Source organism: Pseudomyrmex gracilis, unplaced genomic scaffold, assembly GCF_002006095.1.
Source record: "Pseudomyrmex gracilis isolate BER0280 unplaced genomic scaffold, ASM200609v1 scaffold_30, whole genome shotgun sequence".
NCBI lineage: Eukaryota > Metazoa > Arthropoda > Insecta > Hymenoptera > Formicidae > Pseudomyrmex > Pseudomyrmex gracilis.
The window spans coordinates 988,104-1,006,117 of record NW_018020614.1 but is presented as its reverse complement, the minus strand read 5'-3'; the positions used below and the strand labels follow the sequence as shown (position 1 = coordinate 1,006,117).

The window sequence follows — 18,014 nt, the reverse complement described above, 5'->3', positions numbered from 1 at the left end:
CTTACCCATATATCGACAATCTAAATTGTCGAGCGAATTAATAGGCTTCGGCGCGGGATTGCAGGGGCGCCATTTGTGTGTGCGGTCTTTCAATTAAAATTATTGCACTTTAATTACACCTGCGAAGAGGAAAACGTGACCGCGTTCACTCACCTCACGCGCGCGTGTATATTTCGCGTCAGAAGATAACCGCGCACGTACTCTTTCCCTCCGCACGGCGGGGTTAAGAACGTGGATCCTGAAGGTCAAAGGTGAAAGTAACGAGATAGAGAGAGATAGAAAGAATGAGAGCGAGCGGGGAAGGGGGGAGGGGATCGGAGAGAAAAGAGACTCCGAAGAAGAACGAGCATGGCGCCGGTCGGTCCGACCGACTTGAATGGAACGGCGGCGCTTCGCGCACTGATTCTTACGTAAGCGCAGCGCATCTCGTCGAGAGACTCCTAATTATCCTAATTACCCGTTCGCCCGGCTTAGAATTCTCGACCGTCCACCACCGCACGTCGGATCTCCTCCTCCCTCCCCCCCCGTTTCCATGTTTTTGAGAGAGACCAGCTGTTTCGCTTTCATTTCGAACCTCCTCGCAATTTCGCAATCCCGAAACCGAAAACGCGGGACGAAGAAGCTTCTCGCGCCGATTCGCGAGATGATTATCGCGCCGGTAATTGTGTTCCCGCGTGTAATTTTTCTGATTTAGTCGCAAGGTTTTTTTTCAGCCGAGCGTGTGTGCAACGTGTAAAATAAAATCATTCATTCATTATTCATATACCGTAAGTGTCTGAGTGTAAGTAAATAAAAAAACAAAAACCCCCCACTTCTTTCTTCAGTGTCTCGTTCTGCTCCGCGCGTCCTCTTTTTCTTTGTCCCTCGGCGACGACGCCGAGCGAACAAAAGAAACACATCGGAGAAACAGACGAGGCATTTCGCTTTCCAGCCCAGAAGAGCGTGTCGCCCCCCTTGAAACTCTCCCATGTTGTGCCGTGTTTTTTGCGCGCGTTTCGCTCGCCCGTACGAAGCGAAAACAAGCCGCGTTTAACGAGTCCGAGAAATCCACGGAAGACCGCAACAACGACGAACGAGAAATCCCGCGATATACGCGAAAAATAGACTGATGATTTCAGTGTCAGATTATATTTATAACGTGTCGTAAAACACATCCGAGAACACGCCCGGTGAGTCACAGCGAAGTGACATCCTTTATCGTTCGGTTAATAATCTCGGATAAAAATATCGCCGAAAAAGAATTTTAATAATTTGCGGATACGTCAAAACGTCAAACACATGTTGAGATAAAAATATCTCAACGAAACCATAACAATTAAACACTGGCCGTGCATTTATCAGAGAAACAATTACAACCGAGTGTTTATATACATATAAAGTCAGAAATATTTAAAAACCGATCAATCTTAAAAGCCGACCGCGCGGAATGCAGAAAGTCCGGATTCGACTTCTTTCCAAGATGTTTGCATTTCAATTTTTTATATTTCATGAGGAGGCAAAGTGGATAATTTATATATTGAGTGCAAATTGACCATATTTTTTTTCGACGAATTTTAAAATTGAAATCAATTCGAATTTTCAAGTGTAGTAATTTACACGTTTAAAAGTATATTAGCACGTACGTTCAGCACATTGGCTCGTATTGATCTTGAACCGTCTGCTAGTTCCATTGTTTAAAAAGATATTTAAAACATTAAGAGAATTGTTTATGTTTACTATATTTACATATTTATTATTTATATATTTGCGGTAATTATTTTGTTCATAGCAAATTTCCGGCCGTTGACGCGTGTCCGATCATTGGGACCTTATTTGTGCAAATCCGCAATAGCGAGGAGAAACGATAATTTTAATCAAAATTCCACGTAAGTCGCTCGAAGAAAAAAAAGATCCCGTTTATTTTTTCGCGGCCGGACACGTTTCGCGAGTTCACGAGTTTCGCGAAATACAGGGATCTCACAGCACTCGGAGCGACGGCGGCTTTCCACTCTACTTCCTCCGCGAACCTTGCGCGCAAGAAGGAGACCGCCGATCTCGAGGGGGTGTGCACGGCGAGTGAGCAAGAGCAACATATGAATCAGCCTCGGTAGCGCGCGCACACACACACACACGCACACACAGAGAAAAGAGGCGCAGAGCCAACACACAATGCAACTCTTGGTGCGCGCTCGCGCACTTTGCGTAATTATTCCGCGCGCGAGCGTGTCGTATGCACAATAGCGAAAAGTGAAAGTACACGTGGTCGGTTTTATGAACTTTAAATTTCTTTCTCTCCCTCCCTGTGGCGGAAAAAAAAAGATCCCGCGCGCGGAGGGATCGGAGGCGGAGAGTGAGACGCCGGGAAAACGATTAGGAAACTGTGCGCGGATTGAATCGTAATTTATGCCTGGGTAATCAGATTGTAATAGCACGTTACGGCGTCGAACGTAACCCCGATTGCGCCGCCGCGTTCCGTATGGATAAAAAAAAAAAGCGCGGTAACAATGAGGATTACGATCCGCAATTATCCCGCGCGCGTATATATACATATGCGCATACATGCACGACGATGCGAGATAATATAAAACGGTGAAAGTGTCTCGCGCGCGCGATTCGGGATTGTTTTTCGAGAGCGAGTGTGAATTGTTCCACTTTTTTTTTTTTTTTTTTCGAACAGAGAGACTCTCGTTCGATTCTCGTTCGATTCTCGTTCGACGAATAATACAATAATTTCTCCGAATAAAACGTTGCTTGTTTGTCGAAGGATTTACGTAAGCGGCAGGAACAGCCGTGCGTGCGAATCTTCGAACTTTCGTTCTTCGAGGTGGAAACGCGCGAGCTCGTTAGCGAAACGCCGCGGCTTTCCGCGAAACTTTCCACGTGACGGCGTTTCACGCAGGAAGCGTTTTCATTTATTGACCGTGTTTGTTGTTGTTGTTCGAACCGCTGTTATCCACGCGGTTGTTTTCACATTTCAGTCATGGTTCACTCGGCTTGTTGGCTCGTCGTTTCCTTCGTGTTAAAAAAAAAAAAAAAAAACGAGCGAGAGCGAGTTTCGAACTGGTCGCGCGTTAGAGAGCGACTGTCAGCGTGGCCGCCGCCCACGCTCATGTTGTTAAAGAAATCGAACAGTCTCAGACCGCGGTGCGTTGCACCGTTCGTACGTGCGTATGTGTACGTAGTGCGAGGCGATCACTGTTGCGTAACAAAAGCGCGGAGAGGAGAGAAGAAAAAAAAAAACGAACGGAAAATGAGCGCGCGCGTCTTTCTCCGAAGCGGACGTTTTGTCTATGAGCGAGAAACAATCCGGCGCTTCAAAACTAAGGTACTGAAATAGAAATCCCCGTTGCAGCTTACACACTCGCATTATATAGCGGTGTGATAAAGTTACACAGCGCGGGATATCGTGTGTCTGGAAGATTTTATCGGTGATTTAACGTTCTCTCTTCTCTCTCTCTCTCTTTCTCTTCTCTTCGCCCGACATCTTCCGCTTTATCCGCGGCAATCTAACTTTGACGCGTTACATTGCAGCGGAACAAGCAGCTAATGCGCAAAGAATGCGTGTGATTAACGACTCGCTTCAATGTGCGGAAAGAATTACGTTTCTCTTCAGAGTTCGAAGTTTTTCACAGAGTAAAAGTTTTGGTATAAAAATATCAAATTTTTGCGAATGTAATTTTGCGCTATGCGCACATATTTTTTTTCATATTCTAGTTTTTTAAACGCTCCTTTCAAAGCAAATGAACTTGTTACCAATCGCAAATATGTTTTTTCCTCACACACACACACACACACAGTCTGCTTTTTTACTTTTACAGTTCTCTCCAGAGCAAACAATTGAGAGAGTTACGAAAAAAACCCGAAGAAGTTATTTCGTGTGTATAGTAAGGCTGCCGGTTGTTGACACTGTCATTATGCGTCGTGGGTCAGTCACGGTTCAGTCGATCACGACTACCCGCGCGCGTGGATTCACATGTGTGCGAGAGTGATTTCCGTGTGTAGGAACTCGATCGTTAAAGGTGCAGCGTTCGTGAAACACATATCGCAGTTATTGTGTATATATATATATATATTTACCAAGAGCGATACACAATCGGCGAAAGATCGTAATTCACGAGGAAACAATACGCTTCAAGCGCGCAGCTTTATTAAACTACGCGGTAACAATGCTCTTTAAAATGTACGATGGAATGTATGTGTGTGTGTGTGTTCTATTTTTGCACGTGGCAATAACAAGTGTTACAAATTCGGGATATTTGTTTTATTTATTTTTTTATCTTTACATTTACACGTAATTCATTATTTATGTAAATAAAATCAATATTACTCTTGCTTTGATTTTTTGAAAATATTAATTTTATCCCCTTAATCGCGCAATTTATGCGAGTAAAAAAAATCGGCATCAAATATATACATATATATGTATATATTATATATGTTGGTATAAAATTTTATTTAAATGAAACATGTTCTATAGAACGGCCAGCCGAAGAGCAGCCGTAATTTCTGACAGTCGTGACAGCGGGAATTAGCATATTTCGACGTCTCGTCTGAGTTCAAGAGATGGTCATAAATCCATGTTAACAAATTTATCATCGCGTGTTTCGCGAGAATTACCGCGCGCGCGTCTCCTCGAACAATGCGGCGGAGCGCAATCATCCGGGACTAGTCACGGTCGAGCGAATCGAGCGGAACCGCGGCGACACTTTTTCCGGCCTCGCGCGGCGCGGATAACGTCTAATTGCTCGCGAGAAACATTCAAAGACGCGACATCATCGCTGCCGCTAACGACTTTCAAGGTGCATTATAAAACGACGCGCGGAGAAACGCTATAATTTAAACCGCTGAACTCGCGAGGAGGAGGGTCACGCCCTCTCGCGCAATACGTCGTTCCTCATTTCTCGTCATCGCAACAAGTCAGCGGACAAAGTCGACGAAGCTTCTCCCCCTGCCCCCGCGCGTTTCGCGTTTCTCGCAACATTTTCCCCGTTGAACACGTCAGTGCAGGATGAACTAATGTCCCCGTGCCGTTCTGCTGTTTCATCGCATTCGCGCAGAATGTCGAAAAAGTGCAATATGATTTCTCATCGTTACCAAGTAAATTCCTCAGCGCATTTCTCGAGCGCGCGCGCAGATAAAAAAAAAAAAAAAAAAAAAAACTCGATTTACCGGTCTCAAATTTGTGCGTTCATTCATCGTCAAGTTAATTCATCATTGCGTAAACAATACAGCGGTAATTGTTTTCTGACAACGTGTCTTGACAAAGTGGACGAAATGACGGAGGGAGAAAGAAACACCGGAGTGTACATATAAATAAAACATAAGTTTCGCGCGGGTTTGTCCCTCTCCTCATCGCGCGTCCCGTGAATTCAATTAGTCTCCCGGGAGATCGTATCACATGCAAATTAATAGGGAAATTAAGCGACCGCATTCTCTCGAGTTCGCGGAGAGTATAATTCGAAACGCGCGCTCGCTCACGATGCGCATCGCGATCGTGCGACGCATAATACGCGCGCGCGCGCGGTCGGCGTGCGAAGAAAATAGCTTGGTTTTTCCTCTTTCCGCGTAGAAAAGCTTTTCCCGCTCTCCCTGGGACACGTACGTGTGCAGGTTCGCGACAAAAACAATACGCGGAAATCTCTGTTGTCGCATCAACCCGGGGGGTGATTGACGTGCGGATCGCGCCCGCTAAATTTATCCTCCGCGTGAACTCTCCGCAAAGGAGAAGGCTGATATGCGGCCAGGGCATCGAATAATACAAACGACGACGCCTCGGCGTCGTTATCGCAATCACTTTTGATGAGCGAACAAGCAATGAAAGCAGATGACGCGGCTTTAGCTCCGCATTCATAAACGTCCATTCGAGGCGGTCGCGCGCGCGCGCTTGCGGGGCGATGCAAAGTGGGTATGACTCACGTTTTATAACTCGATCTTTAACGACCGCGGCGGCGGCGGCGGGCGAAAAATCGCGATTGTTCTTTAATCGGGTCAGGAAACTTCACGTAAAAAGCATTATATAAATGCGCTCTATTCATTTGCTCCGGCGGTTCTCCGTTTAACGAGAAGAACGGAGGGGCGCGCTCTCTTTCTCTCTCTCCCCTTTATTTCTCAAGAGATCCTCTGAGAAAATCATTGTGTTCGCGCGTCTTGAAAACGTCTTTTACTTTTTTTTTCTCTATATACGATCGTGGACTTTCTAAATGCCAGTTTGAATATCAAATAAAAAAACAATTAAAACAGATACGTGGCTTCTGACTCGGGGATGAAATTCCTCGAAAGCAACGCGCACGCGCGCGCACACACACACGTGTGTACTTGCAACCTCGGGCGGTCAACGAACAAAAGCTGCGGTCAGGAGCAGCGTTGTTTTGTACTGTGCGCGAGAATGATATACGAATATACTAAAATACGCGAGGCCGGCTCGTAAAATAAGACGCGTGATTCAGGCGTCGTCGGTCGGCCGCGTGACCGCGAAGACTTTCCTGTGCGTAAAGCGCGACGCGGCGCGCACACGTGCGTTTTATACGGAGCGCATACGCAACACGGATGTGCACTTTGTACACCACACAACGTCTTTGCGTGCGCGCACGTATGTTCGCGAAGAAGGTTGCGCGCTGCTGTGTTTTCACGCGCTCTTCCCCCGCCTGAGTTTCTTTGTCTCTCGCGTCTCCCGCTGCTCCTTTTTTCACTGCTTCTGTCCCCGCTCCCGTCCCGCTTCGCTTCTTTTTTTTGCAAGAAAGCCGGAGGGAACGAACGAACGTCGTGGGAGAGAAAGAGAGAGACTTTCGAAACACACACAGTCCGCGGTTTTTCATTCTCGGCGACGCGAGGACGTTCCCGACATTTATGCGACGAGCGCGGTAAGACGATCGAGAACGGGATTTTTATCGAGTTACTTTACCTGGGACGTAACGAGAAACGACGTTTCTTGCGCGACGAGAATAAAAATGCAATTTTCATGATAAATAATTTACAAAAAAAAATTGAATCTAAATGAATAAATTTATAATTAAGACACTAATTTACGAGTTTCAAGCGCGTAAACACATCAAGAGCGTCCTCGAAAAAATCTTAACACGTCGTGAGCAAAAGGAAAAAACAAAACTCGTTTGCCAGCGAAGGAATCTCGGACGGACACGTGCAGCTCGCGAGTAAGACAGCTTCAATTATTTTCGAAGGTCTTTTCCGCGAACAACGAAATGATCGCGGTTGCGTATCGCGGTTTGTATTTTACGGAACGAATTAATGATAATACTGCGTTTCCGGCATCCGAAACGAACCGTAGAGAAAGAGTACGTTTGATCGCAATCAAAAGTGCACAGCGAGCTTCGACGATCATCTCTCTCTCTCTCTTTCTCTCTGTCTCGGGAGCAAACGGGCGAGAACGTAGACAATTATTTCGCCGTGAGCGATACATCGATGCGTTTCCGGTTCGCGTTAAAGTACGCGTGTGTTGTTATTTTGTTGTTTCTTTATCGTTTGGGATTAATGGCGCTTTGAACGCAATAATAAGGGATTTAATCTTCGCCTTGTGCTCTCGCGAAAGGAAATGCATCTTTTTATTCATGCGTAAATCAAGTCGCACTGACGATGCACATTCGAGATAAGATCGAATTACACACGCCAATTAATGACAGTCTTGTCCGTAATGTTGCGTGTTTCCTGCTCCAACTCTTTCGAAATCTTTGGAGCGACGCGAACGCACGCAATATTTAATTGTCAATTAATTGTGTTGCTCGAGATAAAGAAACGTTCAAAAATTAATTAATTTAAACATTGGTGTCTATTTTATTACACATCAAAAAATTGCTAGAGTTGAGTTAATTTAAACGACATACGTTTTCGAGTGGTAATTCATTTTAGTGACAATGACTAATTAGCCAGAGAGTACCTTTCCTTGAGCGCGCGAACAAGCGACACTCACTCCCGTCACAATACGATCTCGACCAACGAACACGTTTTTTTTTCGTCTTATCTCTCTCGTTTTGCGCGTCAAAAAACAACAATCGTCAACATTAGGTATGTCGGCGCGACATATGCGCTTGCTGACCACCGAGATATCTCAATTTTCGCGCGTTACGGAATAATGTTTTTTTTTTTTTTGCGCGTAAATGTCAAATCAACTTTGAAAAAAAAAATCGGGAAAAACGAAGTGTCTCTCGGTGTCTCGGTTTCAGGCGAAATCGGAGACAGCAGGAAACACGTTGCGACAGGAAATACGAGCGCCCCGATCGTCAAATGACCGAAATTGCTTAGCGGTTTTTTTCTTGCGCGGTGAGGGAGCGATTCAGGTGAATTGCGACGCGCAGTCCAATATCGCGGAGGTCGGCAGATATTCGCGCGAACGGCCTCGCGTGAATTATCGCGATATCTCGATATTGCTAGTCAGAAGGTAAAGTCACGCCGATAAAAAGCTTTCAGAACACACACACAAAAAAAAAATAAATAAATAAATAAAACGGCGCGCGCACGCGAAACGAACATTTGCGCGAGTTAGCAATTAGCAATTTTAATCGAGACGAAAGTACGACGCGAGTTAAGGAAATTTTCTTGGAGGAATTAAAATCCTCTCCGCGTCGATGCGAGAATTAATTGAATCGCGTGTTTTATTTTCGCGCGGTTAATTCAACACACGACGGCGTTAAGATTAGCAACAACAAATCCCATGTAACACGCGTGATAAATTGCAATAAATACGCGCTTCGGAGTTGAACGTGTGCAGAGAGAGAGAGAGAGAGAACGTAATTTTGAAAAAAAATGTAAGAAAATATACAAACAAAATAAAAAGCCTATTTTTCGCTCGTTAAACAACGCGAGCGACAACGCGACGATTAGCCACGGTTCGTTTAAAAACAGACGTTTCCTTTTATTCTACTTTCGTTTGCACTTTTACGACATCGACCGCACGCGCAAATGTAATCGGCACACACCTTCGCCGTGCATACGGAGACAAAACCGCTCGGAAAACCGGTCCCAGATTTTTTCCAGAGCGTGACGACGACGACGACGACGACAACGACGACGACGGGCGTACACGCCGAAACAGTCCGGATTGGAAACCTCGGGGAGAATCATCGCGTAAATCAAGCGTGAAAGTGAAATCGGGAGCCGTCGGCACTCTCGCTTTCTCTCGCGCAAGCAAAATTCGACTCTTTCGGAGTGGCTCCGTAAATAAGAATTATTAAAATTGCCGAATATATTGGAATATTTTATCATACAAATAAAGTATATAATCTATCACGTGCAAATTAACAGCCTTGTAAAAATATAACAAATTTGTAAAAAATTAATACGCTGTTTTTTATGCTTTATTTACCGATACATAGAAATAGATACATATAGAAATAGAAAGATGAGAACTTGTAAGTCGCGCGAGAATCATTTGTATTTTAATTTCCGTTTAATTGATTCACATGACTTGATAGTGTCTGAGGCTCGGATGCTTCCGATTACATAATATCCGTGTGTTATTGAGTACAAACGCGAAATTGATTTGAGCATTGCGCAACAACACAGCGGACGTAAACACGGGACATTTGATGTGTATAATTTCGGAAGATTATCTCGTGATCGTGAAAGATTAAGTCCCGGTATTCGGGAGAGCGCAAGCAAGGAGAGCGCAAGGTGCGCGGAAACGAACCTCGTGTCCCGCTCCATGTGTGTCCTTTGTGTTCGTTACGGTCCCTTCATAAATGCGAGGAAAGGGCTGACCAGCTTTCGACTCGAGGAGCACCCGAACGTCACAAATTTACGAAGAAAAATAACGCGAGCAGGATCGGAACTCGAGGAAACAAATGTATTTTTCGAAGAACATCTGCGATGAAAAATATGTGTACGCGCTTGAGAATAATATCTACAATAATTTAAATAATCTCTAAAAATGTATTTAAAAAACTATGTTTAGAGATAAAAAAAAATATATTAAATACATAAATTAGAAATCTATAGATGCGTGATTACAAAAAAAACGTCTTTTTCATACCATGATCGTAAAACGTATCAAAGTCACGATTGTCGTTAGTTACTTTTGGGCCGAAATCACACATCTGTTCATTGAATTTCGCTCGCACCTTCGCGTCGTGAGAAGCGCGTTCGTCGAGAGGACAACGTTGTTTCGTCAACCGCCTAAATAATCGGGATCGCACAAAAATCCTGGCAAAAACCGGTCGAAACCTGTCTCACAAAGCTTCGCGAAAAAGAAGTTCCAGAAACCGATGCAACGAGTTGCACAGGCAGAAGAGAAAGAGAGAGAGAGAGAACCGGACCGGGTCCTCCCGGCATTATCCTTTTGTGGTGGCGTGCGGCACGTCTTTTCAGAAATATGGGAAAATCTTCCGTCCGAAGAAGAATCGGGTGAAGCACACAAAAAAAAAAAATCTCTAGGAACGTGCTACGCCAATGGCTGCGCCGCGAGAATCGAGCGATACAAGAGGCGAACGGGGGAGGTGAGACAGAGCGCGCACAAAGAGGGGTCTCTCCCCCTGTTGTGTTTCTTCCTTCTCCTACCCTTTCATTCTCTCGGTCACTCCTTCGGCAGACCTGAACCGAAGCAACAGGTTCCTACGCCCCTTCTTCGTGGCTCGTTCGCCGTGCGGCTTTTTGTTGCTGCCGGTGTGTTGCGCCCCGGCGCGATTGCACGCTCGGTGCCGAGATTTCTGCTTTTCGAAAAAGTTTGCGAGAAAGTTTCGCTGTTTTCCGGTCTTTGCGCTCAGTTTTTTATTTTTTTTATTTTTTCCAAAGAAATATATTTATAGAATTTTTTTTCCAGTGACACGTTATGATTTTTCGCGTGTATCCTGCGTTTCTTTTAATTCTTTTGAAAAATTAATTGGTAAACTTTAGAAAATTTTAATAGCTTGAAATCTACTTTTCGTCCGTTTCAAGCGATAAAGTAACCGAAGATTCATATCATTTGAGCAACAGACTAAAACCCGTGTACTTTGTACGTGGTATAGAAAATCTTCCTGGCTTTACTTATCTGCCACTTATCACTCGTTCAACGTATCGTCGTTGCGAGCGAACTACTTTATATGAATTACAAGTTCCATCCGTCATTTTCCTCGTCACTATTATTACCTTCCTCGATATGACTCAGCCGCATGTTATTTTAATCATTTTGTACACATAACAATATCACAGTGACTCATTTTGTCCAAAATTAACACGCGCGCACCGATCAATGTGGTAGACACAGTCGCGAAAAAACCCGACGTACGAGAAGCGTCACGAAAACACTTTCCGCCCGAAATTTTATTGCACCCGCGAAAATGGCGTGTTTTGACCGCGAGCACAGGTACCATCGAAAGTCGAAAGTCCACCCGATCGAACGGGTTTCGAAATCGAGCCGAGGAGAAATTTGTCGTGGAAAGTTACGCGCGCGGTTATCGTCCGAAAAGAGGAAGAAAAAAACAGAAAAGACATTCTCGCGGTGAGCAAAACACGCACATATCGCGAAGTCGGAAACAAAGAAAGAAAAAAAAAATAGAAGCGGAGCGAGAAGCGTCGGTTGCGAAAATCGATCTTTCAAACGCTCGTCATCGCGAGCACAAATACATAATATAACGTCATAAACAATAAATTGTGAAAATCGCGGGATTGTGAATGAAAACAAAAAAAACCGCAAGGATTTTTTTTCGAGATTATTCGCGCGTATCGAGGAAAAAATATCTCGCGCAAAGTTGCGAAACGCGAACGCGCGCGTTTCGAGAGATAAATGTTCCTCCTCCTCTCACCCTGATATATATTTACGGAAAAGTACAACTCTTACGTTACCGAGCTGACGTAATTTCTCGTCGTATCTATCTAGGAATATACACGATTCACGGGCAAACACAAGAACAACGTAACGTTCTCACGCACACATATGTATTTATAGTACGTAATATACCCTGTGTGTCGATTTCACCGAAGATTACACAGGGGTTATCGTTGTATATTGCTGCACACACATAGGTCAGCAATCGCCGCCGTTCGCGACGTGACGCCAATGCAATTGTTATTTACGGGACGAGTCAAAGTTCTTTGAGTTACATCTGTTTTTTTTTTTTTTATTTTTTTTTTTATTTTATTTTTCTTTAGATTCGCGCGTAATCGCGCGTTTCGCATGATAACAAGACGGGAAATGACAAGTGAACCGACTCGGCAGAATCGTTCGCCGGAAATCATACGATAGTACGCATGCATAATTATACGCGGCGACGACGACGACGACGACGATAATATGCGCGCGTTGACATATGGTTACGTTTTGTGACGCGCACGGGAACGTCTGCGCGAGTTGATCACAACACACGAGCAAGCAAGGTATGTTATTGTGTGTTGTAACGTGTTCTCAAATCTCGAGAATCCGCGCGTTCTCGCGTGCGTTTATACACAGCAGCGTGTCCGGGATTGGACGTCCCGCCGACCGCAACGCCGAGGAAGACGGCGGTTGGACTCGTTCGCGAAGATATCGAGTTTCCGATTGATTTCGCGTGTATAGTTATTTATTAAATGTGATTTTTGAAGAAAATAATAATTCTGAAAAGTACGCGTACACATAGAATTGTAAAAATTTTGAAATGTCAAATTTTGTTTAATTTATGATTTGTAGTAAAATTAACCTATAACTAAATGTACGCCTAGTTTTCTTTTACAGAATACTTCTGTAATTTAAAATAAAAACTCTGAAATCCCGTATTTACTTCGACGAATTTGATTGCATCTTGATGTTAATTTTTATTTGTATTCTTTTTTTGAAACAAAGAACAACATAATCTCTGACATCTTTTTCTTTTTTATTATATATTATTACTGAGATATTTGTCGATCGATCACGAAATAAAACAACACCGCGTAGTCGACATCGTCGTACACGCATGAAAAATGGTAGTTTCGCAATATCTCAGTGTGTACGCGCGTGCGTGCGTGCGTGTGTGTATGAAAAAAAGCAACCGCACATATCCTTGTATTATTCTCCTATATACCGTACAAAGCGGACAAGCGAAGGATAAACAACGGATAAAAACGATGTTTACAGAACGATCGTAATCGTTTCTCTCGCAATACACACGCCACACGCGCGCGCACACACACACACACGCGTTGATAGTTTAAATATTAATTAAATGACACTTGGGCGTAGTAAATAGCAAGTTTATATTTTTCATTCAATTTTTCCAACTTGATCTAACGACGTCATTATCTGTTTAAATCCACACGTTATATTTCGAGTCGAAGTCGTGTTCTCGCATCATCGCCGATGCGTCGATGGTTTTTCTCAACATGTATTACGGTAAATTGGAATCTCTATCTTTGCCATCTCGGTTTTTACTCGTGTCGTTATTACTCGAGAGAGACTCTTATGTAATTTTCTTCACGAAAACCGCTGTTCGCGAGAGAACTCTCTCGTGCACAATTATCTGCACAAGTAGCGAATGAGCGATGTTATGCTTGTCCGACAAAAAGCTGATACAATTTTGACGTATCATTCCGTTACGAGAAACACGCCGCGATTTCTCAATATCGAACTTCCCCTTACGGTAGATCGCGAGACAAACACAATCCCGTCATCGTCTTGAGGTCACAGAAGAAGAAGGTCTATACACGTACAAGCACGCAAAACCTAACCACTGTATAAACACGTAAAAACCAGCCGCTGTCATTCGTTCGACACGTGAAATTCGCGCGAACAAATAAAAGATCTGAAATACGGATTTAGATGAGAGAGCGCGAACGTATCCGCGCGACTACGCCTAAAAATACAAAAGAGCAATGATCTCTCTATTGCAAACGATATATAAAAAGAAAAAGAAGAAAAAAAACAAATTGAAAAAATTCCCAGTAGTTTCGAAGATAAAAGCGTTTAAAAAAAAAAACTTATTTTTTCTAGAAACGTAGATGCGCAATTTTTGAGCGGGTCTGGAAGACCCAGTCTACGGACAAAGGGTTAAATAAAAGAGAAACAACAATGATCGATTGTATTACAGAAGTGCGGCTGTTGTCCCAACGTTGTCAGTTATATCTCGCGTTCGTGATAGTAAAATTACAGTCGCCGAGTGCGATTCATTAGCGAATGTGTATAATATTTACTTTACGTCGGAGTCAAAGGTACCGTTTAATGTCTTTATGCTGCACTGTCTCTTGTTTCTTCGAGTCCAATATTTTCGTGCGTATCACACACGTATTTATACACGCACGGAGGCGTTCGAGAGAGAGAGAAGAAAACGCGCCGCGACAGAACGCGCAATAAATATGTCTTTCTGTTTCTGTCATGTCGTACGATGCAACGGAGCGGTGCGGTCGGGACGGAACAGAGCGAGAATGCATTTGTTAATTCAACACGCCACCAATACACACACACACACAGGCTCGCTCGCTCGCGCCGGTACCAGCGAGTACCAGCGGAGTGATTCCGCGCGTACAGAGAATAACGCGGCGAATTCTCACCCTTTTCACGTGCCGGTCGGTCCATCTGCTCGTCGCGAGATAAAATCGGAACACAACAAAGACGTTCAAAACAACCTCGAGCCGCTCTCATTAGAATTCTTTATTTCTTTTTCTTTTTCGCGACGTTACTACGAATCGAGATGTTAACGTCATATCGACGAATTTACGCGTCTCGACGCTCTTCGTAGGTCAAACTAGATTTGACAGATCGTGTAAAAATATAACGTCACGCGCGCCAAGAAATGAAATCGTAACGGGCGCCTATCTCATGAAAACATTTGAGAGAAGAGACTCCGCGCGTCACACAGAGAAACTCAACTCGGAGGAGAAACCAAAGGAGAGTGTTGGTGCCTAGTTCTCTCTCTCACCGAGGTGAGAGTCTCTCCGGCTTCGAGATTCGCGCGACAGCCTTTTATTTACGTCGTGACGAGAACGCGCGCGAGACCGTCCGAGAATGGATGTGTGTTTGTGTGTCTGTGTCTGTGTCTGTGCGACGAAGGCCTTTCGATCTATCTATCGACGAGAAACAGAGAGAGAGAGAAACACACCGCGCGCGAGCGGCAGCAATTACCGCTTAATATGTTCGGCCGGTTAGACGGTGGTTCTTTGTCGATCCGGCGTGATTAACTCAAGTCGATTTTGTACATACCAGCCTGTTCACGTACGCTCGTATCTATTTTGTTCGCCCGCACTGTAACTTCGAGTGCAAATTAAAACACGTCGCGAATATTTGTTTTTAAATTGTTTAATTAAGTTTGCACGTTTTCTTTATTTTTTTTTCAACACACATTGAACACGTCACCGATTAAAAACACGAATCAGTTTGGATCTAATCGTCAAAAATTCTTGAGTCAACAAGGAAGTTTCTCGAAAAAAAAAAAAAAAAAAAAAAAGAACTTTATCGCGTTACGCAACTTGTGTCAAGGGAATATATTGACGTGTGTGTATCAGAAAAACAATATTGATGTTTCGAGATTATGCATATCTAACGATAAAGATAGAAACGATAAACAAGACGAGTTTTTAGAGGCGGGTTTCGTTGTGCAAGATACTTTCGACGAGATACTTTCCACACCGATAAATTCCGCTCTTGTCATTTTTTATCCGAGATATGAGATTGGAGATCAAAATTGTGTGGAAACTCGGACAACAATATCAAACGTGTGACACGTCAAGGACACAAAATAAATACGTATATATCATAGAATTATCGTCTTGATGAGCAATCAGTTTCGGAAATACCGAACAAATTTTAATCGTAAATCAAATCTCGATAAACCTCGACATAAATACACCGATATCTTTGAGAGGAAATTTGGAAATTTTCCGAGCGCGTTGAATATAATTTATATCGTTGAATTATTTTTTTCTAATAGAAAAAAGCAAACAAGCGTTAATATTCGCTGTGTTCGATACGCGCGATCCGACTTAAATCGATTATTTTTTTTTCGTTCTGTATATTCCCGTATCGTGTGATCTCTCGATTCGCGTAGCATCGCAAGGTCGACCGTTCTCGAAAATATATCGGAAATGCGAACGACGACGATACAAAGCCTGGAACGAGATTCGATCTGACATTGAATCGGCATCCCGAAACGATACAATCGACAATTCGAAACACACACACACACACACATTTTTTTTTATCGATCATATCTCATAAATAATTCTCGCGCGTATGTACACGCGTCCGACTTTTGTTCTGCTGCACGATTTAGGAGAGAGAGAGAGAGAGAGAAAAAAAAAATAAAATTTTGCAAGAGAAACCCGAGTGACCCAATGCGGTTTTTATTGTTGCGTATCGCGAGAGATGAATGGACCGATTGGTCTCTGCAGCGAATCGAATAAACGATCCTTGTGTGTGCTGTGTGGCACATACATCTTCCATACCTGCTCCTACCTGACACACTCGGTGTTTGAAAAGCAGGTAGAAAACGCTGAGCAAGTAGGCGAAGAAAAACCGGAAAAAGTTTCGTCGAGGCAAAACGTCAGATCTCGAAAATTACCTATTGTTTGCGAATCCGTAAAAATACTGTTGAAAATTTCAATTTGTGAAGGTCCATTTGTCTCTCACGATACAAATCGAAACAAAGTTCGAAAAAATCTTTTGCGTATCCCGCGATTTTGACATTTGTTTTCGTTCTTCGAATAAGCCTCGCGCGATAAGTGATGTTCTCGACGAATCGATTTCTTTTCGGGCGTCAACCTTGAAATTTATCTTATAAACGAAACACGCGGAAGAAAATCGCGCGGGGGGGATCCGTAGCAATAAAATAGACTATAAATAGAAAAAAATTGATTCGATAGGAAACTCTACCTTAAAGAGATGCTCGCTGCACTCGAACATGGTGGTACTCATGACAGCAGTCGACATGTTCCTCGGTTTCGACACAAAAACACACTGTGTATCTGGAGCTGGTCCGCTCCTTTTTCCTCGATCCTCTTCTTCCTTTTTGATGGATTCCTCGCAGCGGGTGCCGAAAACAGCGGACGTGGTAATTTCGCGCTTAGGGACGAAAACTCTCTTTCTCTCTCTCTCTCTCTCTCTCTCTTTCAGAAGAACACAATAAAACTGCCACTCCGATCGTGCGTGCCGTTGTGCGCCACCGTCGTCGTGGCTCGCATCGAAAGCACCCGCGCAAAATAAAAACAAGAAAAGTGAATACGGTAAATAACGTGTCCCGATCGACACGTGTTAGTAATCGGAATAAAAAAAAAAAAAAACCAGGCGAGGCTAGCGCGAGATACAACTCGAAGTAATTGAACGTGAGAGATCGGTGCGCTTCGGGCGCGTTTCTCAACCAACCGGCTTCGCTTTTGCTTCTTCGAATCGAGTTGTGTCCGGTTGTGTGCGACGACAACAGCCGACGTTTGTTGCGTTTGTTTCTCACGTTGATCGTGGTAACGTACTTTGACGTTTCTCTCTTCGCCGCGCGTTGTACGAACTTGAACTTGGCACTTTCGCTTCGTTTGCCGCGACCACCCGTCTCTCTCTCTCTCTCTCTCTTGCCGGGATATGTGTTCGTGCGTCCGGTGCGCCTGCCAATGTTCGTAGCAGAGCCTCCCAAAGCTAACTGAGAACGAAGAATACTGAGACCGACGTCGCACCGGCGAAAAGAACACACGCTTGCCGTCGGGTGTCTACGCTAGTGTCGGCGCGCCGACCAATCGCCTGTCGCTCCGCGCGCCGCCGCGGTGGGGAAGACAAGCTCGGCAACGTTGCCTCGTCGCTCGTCGGCGCGCCAATCGCGCAACTCCGCTCTATCTCTTTCCTTCTCTCTCACTCCCTCTCTCTCTCTCTCGCGCGAAGTTCGCCGCTGCGGATGTCGAATCTGAGCGATCACCCTTCGTGCTTTTATTCGCCAATAGTAACAACTTCGGGTTCTCATTGGACGAGAACGAGGGTGATTCAGGGTAGATGCAAACATCATCCCCTACCGTGAGCAGTTCGCACGTCTTCCGCAATATCTCTCAATGGAGACCGAACGCCGGCCAATGTTGCGCCGGATAGACGGATATATGCGGACAACGCATGGCTGGTTTTGAATACTTAAGTAAATTTGTTTATTAGTTATTTTTTTATCTATTACTGATATCAGTCTTGAAAC

General features: G+C 44.2%; 1 protein-coding gene across 1 annotated transcript in view; it reads right to left on the bottom strand.

Annotated features, from left to right (window-relative positions):
• The window catches only part of LOC109852489 (mRNA decay activator protein ZFP36L2), a 24,361-nt gene extending 6,825 nt beyond the window's left edge, over positions 1-17,536 (bottom strand). Inside the window, exon 1 of the mRNA XM_020423686.1 lies at positions 16,724-17,536. Within this exon, the coding sequence (XP_020279275.1) occupies positions 16,724-16,780 (57 nt within the window). The 5' untranslated portion in view covers positions 16,781-17,536. The remainder of the gene's footprint in view (positions 1-16,723) is intronic.
• Positions 17,537-18,014: the final 478 nt, after the last annotated feature.